Source organism: Salvelinus alpinus, chromosome 3 (genome assembly GCF_045679555.1).
Source record: "Salvelinus alpinus chromosome 3, SLU_Salpinus.1, whole genome shotgun sequence".
Classification (NCBI taxonomy): Eukaryota; Metazoa; Chordata; class Actinopteri; order Salmoniformes; family Salmonidae; genus Salvelinus; species Salvelinus alpinus.
The window spans coordinates 23,722,013-23,737,039 of NC_092088.1; the positions used below are offsets into that span (position 1 = coordinate 23,722,013).

A 15,027-nucleotide genomic window follows, 5' to 3' on the forward strand; every position below is an offset into this window, starting at 1 on the left:
AAAATCTTACAAAACAATCTGAGTGTGCTGCTACAAACTGTATAAAAAGAACAGATACACACATGTGAAATGCAAACCATTTTATTGAAGTTAACCTATGCAAGACCATACATCTATCCCAGTAACATTTTTACATTGCATAAAATCATGGTAATAGTCAGAAGTGACAGGTGTAGTGATATGACATCATTCTGATAATTATCTTCGATATCAAGAGCATTATAATTCTAATTGTGGAACAAGTGCATTCCACCTACTCTGGAATAATAGGCCTGTGTGTGACTGTCTTCAATCATGCGTTACAGTGGACTGTGATGAAATAACCAGCTGACTCTTCCCAATATACTGGGAACTTGCTCATCTTACAGTACAGACTGGAGACTTGTGCACAAAATACGTTTTTCCGTTAAAGTTAAATGACCATGGCATGTAGTCTAGCAGTGTGTAAAATGGTGCTGCTGAGGAGGTAGTGCAGCCAGCCACTGTGATGCTGTTATACAGGTCAAGACCAAAGTACACAGACTGCTAAGATTAAGATGGAACCAAGCTAACTAAACAAAAAAAAGTACAAATCTCACAGCAACAATACTCTTGAGACCAACATTAGTCTCCTCAAGCTAACTGAGCTAGTCACCATTTTCACAGAATCAATTTCACAGGGGGAAAAAATAAGATTGTCTCCAGCACTTTCTCAGTTAACCCAGAACGAAATTCTTACGTAAATTGGTCAGTACCATTTACAGTTGAAGTCGGAAGTTTACATACACTTAGGTTGGAGTCATTAAAACTCGTTTTTCAACCACTCCACAAATTTCTTGTTAACAAACTATAGTTTTGGCAAGTCGGTTAGAGCATCTACTTTGCGCATGACACAAGTAATTTTTCAAACAATTGTTTACAGAGAGATTTCACTGCATCACAATTCCAGTGGGTCAGAAGTTTACTAAGTTGACTGTGCCTTTAAACAGCTTGGAAAATTCCTGAAAATGTTGTCATGGCTTTAGAAGATTCTGATAGGCTAATTGACATCATTCGAGTCAACTGGAGGTGTACCTGGATGTATTTCAAGGCCTACCTTCAAACTCTTTGCTTGACATGGGAAAAACAAAAGAAAGCAGCCAAAACCTCAGAAAAACAATTGTAGACCTCCACAAGTCTGGTTCATCCTTGGGAGCAATTTCCAAGCACCTGAAGGTACCACGTTCATCTGTACAAACAATAGTACGCAAGTATACACACCATGGGACCACGCAGCCGTCATACCGCTCAGGAAGGAGACCCGTTCTGTCTCCTAGAGATGAACGTACTTTGGTGCCAAAAGTGCAAATCAAATCCCAGAACAACAGCAAAGGACATTGTGAAGATGCTGGAGGAAACAGGTACCAAAGTATCTATATCCACAGTAAAACAAGTCCTATATCGACATAACCTGAAAGGCCGCTCATCAGGGAAGTAGCCACTGCTCCAAACACGCCATAAAAAAGCCAGACTACGGTTTGCAACTGCACATGGGGACAAAGATCGTACTTTTTGGAGAAATGCCCTCTGGTCTGATGAAACAAAAATAGAACTGTTTGGCCATAATGACCATCGTTATGTTTGGAGGAAAAAGGGGGAGGCTTGCAAGCCGAAGATCACATCCCAACCGTGAAGCACATGGGTGGCAGCATCATGTTGTGGGGGTGCTTTGCTGCAGGAGGGTCTGGTGCACTTCACAAAATAGATCACCATGAGAAAGGAAAATTATGTGGATATATTAAAGCAACATCAAGACATTAGTCAGGAAGTTAAAGCTTGGTCGCGTCTTCCAAATGGACAATGACCCCAAACGGCCTAAGGACAACAAAGTCAAGGTATTGAAGTGGCCATCACAAAGCCCTGACCTCAATCCTATCGAAAATTTGTGGGCAGAACTGACAAAGCGTGTGCGAGCAAGGAAGCCTACAAACCTGACTCAGTTACACTAGCTCTGTCAGGAGGAATGGGCCAAAATTCACCCAGCTTATTGAGGGAAGCTTGTGGAAGGCTACCCAAAATGTTTGACCCAAGTTATGCAATTTAAAAGGCAATGCTACCAAATACTAATTGAGTGTATGTAAACCTCTGACCCACTGGGAATGTAATGAAAGAAATAAAAGCAGAAATAAATTACTCTACTATTATTGACATTTCACATTCTTAAAATAAAAAGTGATCCTAACTGACCTAAGACTGGGAATTCTTACTAGGATTAAATGTCAGGAATTGCGAAAAATTGAGTTTAAATGTATTTGGCTAAGGTGTATGTAATATTCCGACTTCAACTGTATGTTTACGTAGTGTGTCCACGAGAGATTACCAGCTCTAACATTGAAGTGGTAGCAAACCACTTGGAAATGTATATGTTAACATCAATTAAGTTAACTATTTACATGCATTTAAAGTCTATCTAGAGTGGGGCGTGCTTGTTCCCTTTTCTCCAGTCAAACAAGTCAATGTTTAGGTAAGTAGGGAGTGCAAGATCGCTGGAAGGCTTCAGAATACTATAGCAAATGTAAACATAGCCTAGCTTTGTCAAAACACACTTATTTAAATTGAACCTCTTTGCAGATTTCATTGTTTCCACTTTAAAAGCCCTTGTGTGTATGTATGTATGTATATCAAAAACATGCATCCATCCAATCACCTTTAATGATATAAAACTGTTTGTTACATGGAAAGAGTGTGTGTAAAATTAGTTGTGGGTCAATATATGTTTCCTGCTGCACATACAGAGTGCGTGTGCCCGCAACCCGAAATGTTTACTTATCCCGGACAATAAAAGTTAATGTATAAGCGGCACATAAGACATTGGATTTGGTCCTCACTGGGAAAAGGAAACACTATAAAAATTTGAGCAGTACCGCATCTCCGGTCAGAAACAATTCTCTGTATAAAAAGTCTCCTGAAATGCAGCATTTACCCTTAAAACGGTGTTGCAGTGTAAGGAAAGCAATGTACACATCCTCCAACTAGAGCTTGGAATGCTGTAGTCTACACAATACAAAATGTCTCAAAGAATGTGTAGCCTTTCAAGACCAATACATATTTTTACAACATAACAGTCAATGTCTGAGCCAAGGTATATTGCCCGTATTATTGGATATCAAAAGATTTCAGGTGTTTTCTAAGTAAAACAGCGCTTCAACCATTTGAACCTTGATTTACAAGTCTTAATATGCAGAGACCTATGTACAAACACTGCAAAACTCAAGTTATCAATTTAAATTGTCAAGACTTTCTAGCTATGATCCAGTACAACAACTTACATTTGAAGTTGTGTTTAACTATACAGTGTACAAAACGTGCAGTTTAACAATTAAATATTAAATGGACTTTTTAGATTATGCACATCAACAAACCTAAGGATATTAACATATATTCCTTCACCGTTACCTTCAAAACATTAGCAAACCCCAACCTTCTCAAAATATCTTAAACCCCCAAATAAATGCTTTAAAACAGAAAGTCCCATCTAAAATACAGAACACACCAGAAAAGGAAGCATTAAACTCATTTGAAAACAAAATTAAGAATCCCTGTCTCTTTTGCGACCAATTTCTCAGTACAGGTTTTAGCAGTTTATGCTTGATAAGAGATTGCTCATCATAAATCCTTACAAGATCCTGGAGTGAGAAGGTAACAGAAACTCAAAAGTAGCCCCTGAGTGAATCATTGGCCATGTATGACCATGGCCATGTTTTATAGCATAAAACATTATTATAATTCGTCACTTTTAGTTAGAAGAAATTCACCACTAATTCAAAAATGGTCCAGTTTAACTGTACAGGCACAAAGACTCTAGACTTATTTACATTATAAAATAAAATGGAGGAAAAACAAACAAATGTACGTCCCTCTTAACTGTCTTCTCCGTTGTGTAACAGGTTCTTGTCAAGGATATGTTTGCATCGTTATAGAGCCCCACAGTGGAGGTGTCGTAATACCCAGAAAACCTGGCCGTTAAATAGGGAAATGGTTTCAAATCGTTTTCACACCAATCATTTTCACCCATAGGTGATTTTAGAAACACTTAAAATAAAGGGCCGTGTTTTGTTTAGGCTTGATGTGATGTTTTGATAACTATGTAAATCCCTCTCGGACAAGGTGACTTATCAATATAGTCGATTCTATTTCCTCTCATATTCAAAAATGCTCATTAGCATCAGAGTAGACATCATGCAAGACTACAAATCCCTACAAGCTCCTGCACGGCATCTCTAGCTGAAAAACTTTGCTAAACAGGTATTGTGTCAATTTAAAACTTGCACGAGACAGTTCACAGAATAGTCAAGTTTAAGACATTTTGCCAATTTATTACTACATTTAGCTATCATTAGATAGTTAATCCAGAGACTCTTACCTTTGCCTCGATTCAGCAGTCTCATCCAGATCACCATCGTATTTGTTGTTCTTTATGATAGCGACATTAGTAGTTAATTAGATTTTTTTAATTTTTAATTTTTTAAAATGTGGGTAAATATATTGATGAAAGTCATCTTGTCCTAGAGAGACTTACACGGTTATCAAAACATCACCCCAGGGTAAGCCTACACAAAACACAGCCCTTATTTTAAGTGTTTCTAAAAATCCCCTATGGGAAAAATGAACAGTGGAAAAACAATTGTAACCATTTCCCTGTTTGATTTCTAGGTTTTATGGGTATTATGACTGTACTATATACCTGGTGCTTGTAATACTGATCTTTCACATCCTGGATCCCCTCTCCTGAAGAATCTGCAAAGGGATTAATCAGTTAATGTTAAAATATATAGTAAAATATCCCTGCAATTACTTAGCTGTAAATGTGAAACTACACTGCAGCAAGCTCAATCTTTGAGTCTGGTATCTGTGAATGGGACAGACCTACTAAATCTGAAAATCCATTTATTGTACTATTTTTTGAGATGCATCTTTATTGTTTAATTTTCCTTGAGAATCTAAACAAAAGTCGACATGATTTTACCTCTTTCCTTCCCACACACACACAATGATCCAAGCAAACGAGTACATGCAGGTGCCACACACCCGAGTGGGAGGATAGGATATGGTGAGGGGTTTTCTAAGATAGCGTGCACTTGGTTTCCATGCCAGCAATACAAAGCAAAGATTTGCTCATTGCTAAAAAAGTAAATAATGACAATTGCAGCCAACGTTAGTTCTAGAGAGACAGCGTGTAAAAGACTTATGAAGTGATTGAAAGCCTGACAGGACCAAAAGCCCAGACATAAATCAGCTTATTGATCAGGGTTGCAAGCACCAGGGCAAAGACACATGAGGGAGTCGTGGAAAGATGGAGGGAGTCGAAGGAAAGGAGGGCAGCTGAGCGCTCACCGTTGAGTCATAAGCGCTCAACCCTAATCAGAGTCATTCATTTCATAATCCGTCTCTTCGTCCTCGCTCTGAGCAACATGCAGCATGCAAATGGGACAGGAAGAAGACAAGACAGGCAAGTCTTACAAGAATGAAAATGAAAAGGAGAAAATGTCAGGGGTAAAGTGGGGTATAAAACAAGGTTGCGTAAATGTTACAAAACATTTACCTTCAAACCAACATCAGTCAAATGAAGACTCAAACAGGGGATGTATCACCAACTACTACTACAACTAATTGGGACTTGATTCTCAAAAGGGGTTCACTCACATTTCCGGTTCAAGACACGATCACAACAGAGGTACATTGAAGGGTCAGAGGGTAGACTACCTTTCATATCTACTAAGACTCACTTGTAATCGATCTGAGCCCCCCCCTCTCAAGATGTCCCTTTGTGATTGCTTTGCACCTTAGTCCATTTAGTATACAGACGTACTGTAATAGGTGTATCCAAGTCTGTTTATAACTAAAGCGAAAAGCCTCTGGTGTAAATGTATTGAAATTCCTATCAATAGGAAAATAAATCTAAAATGGGTTGTAACTAGACTACATCCATGTGACTTCTAAAACCACTGACAGAATCCAAGACTTAATGTCAGCCTATTAGCAATAATTCAATAGAATTACCAAGTCGGGGACTAGCTAGAGTGTGAAGCAGGCCCCGGAGGACTGGGCCCACATGGGAACCAGCAGATGGGACTTGTAATTCCCACTGCTAGGCCTGCTGCTCTGCTCCCAAAGCCCTCAGAAAGAATGACATTCTCCACTAATAGTCCCAATAATCCTCAAGGCTATGCTCTTAACGTTCTCCTAATGTGGATTCAAATGTTTCAGTTTTTTGGTGTAAGGTCAAATCTAACAACTTCAATCTTGTAAAGCTGGATTAATGGATTTAGGCCTGCATGTGGTCTGACTAACAACTGTACACTAAATGACCGTACTGTCCTTTTGATTTGGATACAAAATGGTTGACAGTTCATTTTTAATGCTATGAAAATTTGGATAGATTAATTGAAGGCTAATTCTCAGTAAATTAAATCGCTAACCAAAGTCAATTACCATTTTTTTAATGTACTTTTCAGAAAATACCAAATTCATAAATTAATTACTCTGTGCAGCAGTCCAAGCCTATCTGCTTCAAAATGGACTCTTCTATGAAGGTTGAAATCAGTAAACTAGGGATAGTTAGTAAATGTGTTGCATTTAGACATCTAGAACAATCCACCATTCAGACAAGCTTGTCATTGGGCTTACTTTCAGTGTACACACATCTTAGGATGGGGCTCACCTTGGCTTTCTCACTGGGCTCACTGTTTGGGCCATATGATTGGTTGTGCAGCTCCTTGGAGACTACACACAGGAACTCAGATTGGTCCTCGTTTCCGTAGTTATAAGAGGATCCAATGCTGACCAGCTGGGGGGGGGAGAAAGAGAGAGTTAGCTTCAGAAAAAAATAAAAATAGGATTACAGTGTACTTAGAGCAGATGTGAAGAGTTTGAACAGAAATTAAAAGCATTAGATAATAAGCAGAACATACAGAAGACCGAGCTAGAAACAGATCAGAACACAAAAGATGAGTTGGCTACAGACTCCAAATATGTAGAAAGTAATTAATGTGTGTGTGTGTGTGTGTGGGGGTGGTGAGGGGTCATATTTGCTTCCGTAAAATGTTAGTTCCCTTTTAAAGGTTAACTTTTAAAAGGACACAAAACAGACAGGGATAACAGGACATTAAACAAACATGCAGACGGTGAGGTGATACGATGTCATGCAAATACATATTTGACAAGGTCAGACAAACACAAAATGTTCCTCCACTCAGTCGAATGCTTTTAACTTTAGTGTTCAACCAGTAAGTGTGTGCACATACACTATTTACACACACAAAAGTATGTGGACACCCCTTCAAAAATGTGTGGATTCAGCTATTTTAGCCACACCTGTTGCTGACAGGTGTATAAAATCAAGCACACAGCCATGCAATCTCCATAGATAAACATTGGCAGCAGAATGGCCTTACTGAAGAGCTGTGACTTTCAATGTAGCACTGTCATTGGATGCCACCTTTCCAACAAGTCTACCCCAGTGAACTGTAAGTGCAGTTATTGTTTAGAAGCAACAACGGCTCAGCCGCGAAGTGGAAGGCCCCACAGGCTCACAGAAAGGGACTGCCGAGTGCTGAAGCGCGTGAAAATCATCTGTCTTCAGTTGCAACACTCACTACCGAGTTCCAAACTGCCTCTGGAAGCAACGTCAGCACAAGAACTGTTCGTCGGGAGCTTCATGAAATGAGTTTCCATAGCCAGGCAGCCTCACACAAGCCTAAGATCACCACGTGCAATGCCAAGCATTGGCTGGAGTGGTGTAAAGCTTGCTGCAATTGGACTCTGGCGCAGTGGAAACGCATTCTCTGGAGTGATGAATCACACTTTATCATCTGGCAGTCCGATAGACAAATCTGGGTTTTGTGGATGCCATAAGAATGCTACCTGCCCTAATGCATAGTGCTAACTGTAAAGTTTGTTGGAGGAATAATGGTCTGCGGCTGTTTTTCAGTTCCAGTGAAGGATAATCTTAACGCAACAGAATACAATGACATTCTAGACGATTCTGTGCTTCCAACATAGTGGCAACAGTTTGGAGAAGGCCCTTTCCTGGTTCAGCATGACAATACCCCCTTGCATAAAGTGAGGTCCATACAGAAATGGTTTGTCAAGATCGGTGTGGAAGAACTTGACTAACCTGCACAGAGCCCTGACCTCAACCCCATCAAACACCGTTGGGATTAATTGGAACGCCGACTGCGAGCCAGGCCTAAATGGCCAACATCAGTGCCCGACCTCACTAATGCTTGTGGCTGAATGGAAGCAAGTTCCTGCAGCAATGTTCCAAAATCTAATGGAAAGCCTTCGCATAAGAGTGGGAGGCTCTTGTAGCATTAAAGGGTGGACCAACTATTGATGCCCATGATTTTGGAATGAGATGTTTGACGAGCAGGTGTCCATATACTTTTGGTCATGTAGTGTATGAGAACTTAAGTGTACTCTGTAGGTGTGTATGTCTCAACATACATAGACTCATTAGCCACTTCTGCAGGAGCCCTGTTGTTGCCAAGAGACGTCTCACACAGGAGGCAAAAGTATTAGGCTACTCTATAATCAATGCTAAACGTTAAAGTTACCAGCTACTGTACCATGATCAGCTCCCACCAATCACGATACTTACTTAAGCCAAACAATATGGTCAACCCCAAATTTTATTTTTAAGTGCAGTCAATTTGCAGAGCACTTGTTTGCTAAGGTTACTTTGAATAAGCATTCACGAACCTCTCCACCAACCTAGTGTGGATGATCGGTTAAAAACCTCAAGGCAGCCCAGGATCGGGTTTGTAGCACGAAAGTGAAGATAAAGGTCAGAAATAGATTACCACACCTCCAAGTTTCAATCTGAATAATAATTATATTTTTTGTTGTTGCAAAACGTTCCCCAATGAATACAAACCAGGACTGGGTGGCTCTGAAAGTAGGGCAATAGGTTAGCGGAGTGCGTATGCCCAGATGACAGGGCTCACTGCTGCTGAGCCTTAAGCTAAAGGTCAAGGAAGTGTTTTAAGGGGCTTCCCATCGGGAACCCTGTAAGAAGATTAGTGAGATTCCTGCTCTCAGGGAGATCCAGTGTTCGTTCTTACCCCCCCCAAAGGGATAGTGGAGCCAGGGGAGATTCAGAGCTTATCCACGCACACTTAAAGCCTGCACACAAACCCACTAAAACCAAAACCCTAAAAGCGCTGAATTGGGTCATTGCAATTTCCAACTCGGAGTCAAAACAGACTGTCAAGCAGTAACTGGCGTTAATTCCCCAAAATAAGCATACATTTGAACATTACACATTTAATCAAATTTGATGTTTTATGTTGGTGTTTTGAACAGTTATTTTTCTGCTCAATTTCATTCACAGCAAATTTTCATTAACATTTTCTGTTATTCATTCAAAGATACTCAGAGGCTGAGAAATAGGCGATTGAGCTAAATTGGACATACCGGTACGACCTACGTTTTATTTTACACTTGGTCCCTTTCAGAAATTGTTGGTGAACTCTGTTTGGGTTAAAGTTTGGTGCAATGCGAATGCTCCAAAATAATTCAGATACCTCAAAAGAGCCCCTGGAGCGAGCCAAACTGAATCCATCTCGAGAGGTGGTCTGAGTTCGGTTGGCTTGAAGTCCACGGTCCGGTTCTCTTTTTTAGTGCAATGTGAACCCAAAGTTCTCCAGGCTCACTTGTCATTATTACCACACCATGCAGTAGGCTACTGCAACACCGTTTACCCAGCTATAACCCCTCACGTTGGTCCCACAAACGAGAAGATGTGCAGGTTGGTGGGGGGAAAACATGTGTGCTGTTTTTGGACTTTAAGCAGCAATTTAAGGATTCCAAAATATGTATGGAGTTAAACAATGTTTAGATTTAGAGCGTCAGCTCTAAACATTTTTTAAAAAGTTAGTTTATTTGATTGTGGGGCTTGAAAAAGGTAACATTTGATGAAAACCACACAACTATATTACAAAATCAACACAAACTCTTAAAGGGGCAGTAGCCTACATTGCATATAACATTTTCAAATAAAGCATTCAATCTGCAGTTAATATTCTGCCATTTATCCTGTTAGTCATATTTCATCTTTTGATTATAATGGTATTTGATCTTAGATTAACTCAATTAAATCTATTATCTTCGAACCAGTTCTGATGGTATGGCTTGTCCTAAACATTTACCCGTAGTGGATTGAGTCAATATTGGAAGATGAGCTTGGTTCATTTCTAAACACAGCAATGTGAATGTAAGAGTACTCTGACCACAATTGTTGAAGTGAACTGGCAAGAGAGCAGAGTACTCATTCAAAAAGGCAAGGGCAGTGTGAAATCAGGTTGGAACCAAAATTATTTTCCAATCATTTCGTTCTAAACAGAACCATTACTTTATTAGTTCCATTCCACTGTTCTGACCAGCAAAATAAAGTTCTGAACCGGTTTGGAAAAAACACACAAAAAAACTATTATGGTTTATATGGTTCCTTTGTAAAACCTCAAATTTACATTTAGCTCAACAGTAAATTACTTCAATCAGCGCAGATAGAGCAGCTTGCTATGGAGCGGGCAAGCTATTTACATGCATTGGACCGACAAGTGTAGGGCGCGAGACGTGACAATTTTGCGGGTAGGGAGACGGTGGAGGAGGCTTGAAGCACTGGGCATCTTGTTGTTGTGACATGCATTATCTGAATTAGGCCAACAGAATTATACCTACGGAGGAGCGGCTTCTATTGAGAAACTTTGAATGTCTTAACTTCAGAGACTGGACCAGAGCTAGCTAGCGAGCTAACAAGCGGGGCAGGTAGCCTCCACATTTTTAGCTTGCAGGCAGACACTGGAATAAGTTTGAGTGACAGAGTGAGGGCTTTGCATAGGCACTTTGTGGTGTTTGTGGGGGTGAAAAAAAGCCAGAATGTTAATAACCAGTTCCAATGCTTTTAAAATAACAGTTCTGTTCCGGAACAATATAGATCACTTTCGTTCCCAGGTTTTCAGTTCTGTTCCTTGAACCGGTTCCAACCCCTGGTGTGAATAGAGGACCAAGATTGGTTAAAGAGGACTATATGTGAAAACAAAGATGGCCACGCTGGAGCCATCAGACATTTAGTGCCAATTTTGCATTTGAAAGATCAATGTTTTCCATACCAAGTTGAGTGAACAGAAGCTAAATATGTATTAAAATGTTTGAGTTATATTAGTTTTAGTGGCTGCCAACCCCCCTAAAGGCCAAATCTGGATGGCTCCATATCTATATCTCTTCAGGGTACATGCAGTACATCTACCTCTGTGCCAAATCTGGTGCTTGTATCAAAGTGCCCTATTGAGTCAACATTTTCTGTTTAGTATACAAAATATATTACTTTTCATTCCTCCTGGAAATCATGGTAAATTGTGTTTTTTTTGTTACTAATTGCTTGACAAAGTCCAAACATTTCAGAAGGCTAAAGTGTCACAAAATGAATCATTTTGACACTAAGGTCAAAATTGACTTTCTATCCACATTATTTAGCCTGGCAACAAGTGCGCAGTCAGTTTGTTGCCATCGTCTTCCAACTTGCGGCCCATTGACACAGCAAATCCAGGGAGGAGCTAAATATAAATTTCATAAATTTCATTGGTCAAAACTATTTAATGAAATGCACTGAATCTGAAAGATGTTCATTCTCTTTCTTGAAATAAAAACATTTGTTTTTAATGCCGGAAAAATGCCAAAATTAGCATTCCTATATTGTCGCAGTCTGACGAAAACCTCTCATCTTCCAGACACTTAAGGAAATTAAGAAGAAAGAAAATCAATATTTGACCATTAACAAACCTACAATTTCAAGAAGCTATTTGGAATATATTTTCCAGGTCCTAGAATGTTCTGAAATATTCAGGGTACATTGAGGTGAGTTACTGCTCACCTCAATGTACACTACATGTAAAATAATAAAAATTGGCAAAAATGTACTTACGGAGGTTTTCATCAGACAGCAATGACATACTAAAACATGGATGTTACCTAGTTAGTTATGTGGCAGAAGAGATCGAAAACAACCTAATGTTATCTCCAGAGAAACTTCTCGGCAAACATGCAGTAAAGAGATCAATGGAACGCAGACCGTCGTGGCTAGAACAAGGACGCCGTCATTGGTGCCCAATCAAAAACAGTCAAATCCATCATGATTTATGTGTTCCAACAGGCCCACACAGTGTGGTTAGTAAAATCCGATTAGGATATATTTGTCTGTTTTCCCTACATAATATTTAGAAGTTGTCCTTTTCGGGTTTATTAAAAAATAATAATCTCTGCTAAATACTAACTCCCGTTTTGTATAAGCTGGTAGCATAGCTAGCCATACAGAAAAATCGGTGGTGGTAGTTGAATTAGTTTGAGTGTAATGCAGTTGATGGTGACATGAACAAGTATTGGGGTTGACATTCACACAAGCATTATACTCAGATTTTTACCTCAACACAGTGTGAAATACATAAACAATAACCTAAATGTAGGCTAATTTTGATGGGCGGCAATGAGGAGATTCTGGATCTATCCCCAAGAGGAACTCGTGTGTGGCATTTACATTGGGTAAGAGTTTGTTTTTGTCAATGGTATTCGTGTCTAGCATACTCATCCTTTCAAGTATTGCTCTGTGAGTGAAAAGGGAAATAGCGTATTTAAACTAAATAACGGTTGTTATCCTCACAGGCTATCTAGCTAATCATCCATGTTGAGTCTATGGGAATGCTAACTGCACAAATGTCAGCGTTTAAATTAAGTGTTAAAAAAATATATAATTTTCCTCATGTTAATAATCAATCTTTCAGATTCTATGAATAATTTGGAAAAGTGTGATTTATATTTAGCGACTGCTTCTCCCTGGGTTTGCAGTGTGTCAATGGGCCAGAATAGGCCATAAGGTGGAAGACAACAGCGTTCAATCAGGAACTGGGTCAAGTGGGTGGGGCTACATAAGGTGAATAGCCTAATCAGGCTTCAATCTCTTCCTTCTCTCATCAACTATCATGGGTTAAAAGAATAAACAGGTTTGATGATTTCTTCTTAAAAATCAGCCATAAATCCCTTTGTGACAGGGGGAAAATGTCCAAAGAGTGGAACACTGGAAAATGTCCAAAGAGTAGAACCAGCTCACCTGCTTTTACACTAGGATTTGACTATTAGATGTTAGATTTTTTTTTTAAGGAATAGTTCCACCATATTAAAAACGAGAGTTCAGTTCACGTAACAGGGTTGACCTTAAAATGAGGGACAGACGTAAATGAATCACATGAAATAAATAATCTTCAGAAATGACTGTCAAAGCAACAAAATAACTAGGGCTTTATTTTGGGGATTAAGTGGGATAAAAATCATCCTAGAAGTGACAGGGTTGAATTTGTGCACTTTAGCAAGCCTTTTTTCACATAAAAATCTGACTTAATAAATTCTCGATGTGGTCTATATTAAAAAGGGCACTTCATATAATATAACTGGCTTTTAAAATTCCATATTGCCACACAATTTCTATAAAAATAGCAATAGCTCTTTGTGGAACAACCTGCATATAACCAACAAACTGAAAACAAAAATGTGAAGGGGATAATCAAACACAGACATAGAAAGGGTGCTGTGTTCATTTGGGTCCTTTGTTGGACAACAGTACACATCTTAAAATTGAAATCAACTCAAAATGGCTGCCTTCTGTTCATAGAGTTGGGACAGAGGCCAAAAGGGTTGTGAATGGGTACATAGGGGACATGCAGTGACCAGCCCGTGGACGGAACATTGTGGGACACACCTCTCCGCTGTGGCTTGGGAAAGTAGACTCCTCCCCCTTCACCTCCCTTGACACAATCAGCAGAAACTCTGACTGCTGGGCCCGCCCGTAACCTATACTGACAAGCTGCAACAACCAAATCAGAGCACAGAGGGATGCCCGGATCACGTATAAGACACAGAAAATGTAACAGTTTTTTTGAATGTTAATTTCCAATTCATGAATTGGATTGTTTGGGCGATGTGAGGATTATGGGTCGAGGGAAGTACAAATAAAAGGAGGACATTTGGCTCCTCGTGGCGAGAGGCAGCGTTACCTGCTCAAACTTCCAGCCGTCTGACATGGTGGACACCATCTGGGTGAGCTCCTCCTCCTGGCACTGCAGCACCCGGTACACATGTTTCACTGGAGCCTGGGGAGAGAGCAGGGAGACGAAAGGGTATTCGAGTTGAGTGAATTCTGGCTACACGCACACACACGATGGAGCAGGTGCATTGATTAACAGTGCACTCACAGCCAAAGGCCAGCAATCCCAAAGGGTAGGGTGTCTACCCACCTCTGCCCAGAGTGGGTGAAAACGTGCTTTGGTGATGAAATGTCACTTCCTAAAATACATGTTACCAAGACAAATATGATTCTTCATGTTCTGAATCGTTCAGTTGGGTCTTTTAACCTATCATTAACATTGTATACAAAAAGTCAGATTTCGTAACCTAATACATCCGATAAGCACCAAGCTCTTGACATTGTGGTGTAGGTTTCTCATAACTTGAGGATTTTACATTTTATGGCCGTCGTCCTCAGTTGTTTCCGCAGGTCGCAAAAAGCTAAATTAGCATGACACGAGCTGAATTAAATGTAAAAGCCTTTGAAAATAAAAAGCTCAGTGCTCCGTTGACATTTCACAGATAAACACTTGTTTTTGTGAGCAATCTTCGAAAAACAGGTATTAAGAATATAAAAAGCGTACACTAAAATATGAAAATACTAAATCTCAAAACCAATATCCATCTTACCTCTATTGTTTTATGTCCTGCGGATTTGAGAAGAAAAATTACTAGTTCAATGGGAAAGTGAGCCTCTCAGGTACCAGTAGCCTTAATTCTTCACAGAATCTAGCCTAACTAATGCAACGTAAAACTTTACCACTTCTTTTCCTCTGGCCTCCGTTGATTTAGTCACCCTAATTCTGGCCATCCTAAAAAGGGTACACACTCCAATAACTTTTGAATGGATTATGATAGACATGAGGTTTGGACCACTGGTTCTCTCAAAGGATTATC

At 39.7% G+C, this 15,027-nt stretch overlaps 1 protein-coding gene across 2 annotated transcripts in view; it reads right to left on the minus strand.

Moving 5' to 3' along the window:
* Positions 1 to 2,652: 2,652 nt before the first annotated feature.
* Positions 2,653 to 15,027, minus strand: part of kctd5b (potassium channel tetramerization domain containing 5b) — a 35,663-nt gene continuing 23,288 nt past the window's right edge. Inside the window, exons 4-7 of one of the 2 annotated variants that reach the window (XM_071392176.1) lie at positions 14,061 to 14,156; positions 13,766 to 13,870; positions 6,680 to 6,805; positions 4,489 to 4,755 (exon numbers count right to left, since the gene is read on the minus strand). In XM_071392176.1, coding sequence (XP_071248277.1) covers positions 4,726 to 4,755; positions 6,680 to 6,805; positions 13,766 to 13,870; positions 14,061 to 14,156 — 357 coding nt within the window. In that variant the 3' untranslated portion in view covers positions 4,489 to 4,725. Of the gene's footprint in view, positions 4,756 to 6,679; positions 6,806 to 13,765; positions 13,871 to 14,060; positions 14,157 to 15,027 lie in introns of both variants that reach the window. The other variant, XM_071392177.1, reaches the window with a different exon arrangement.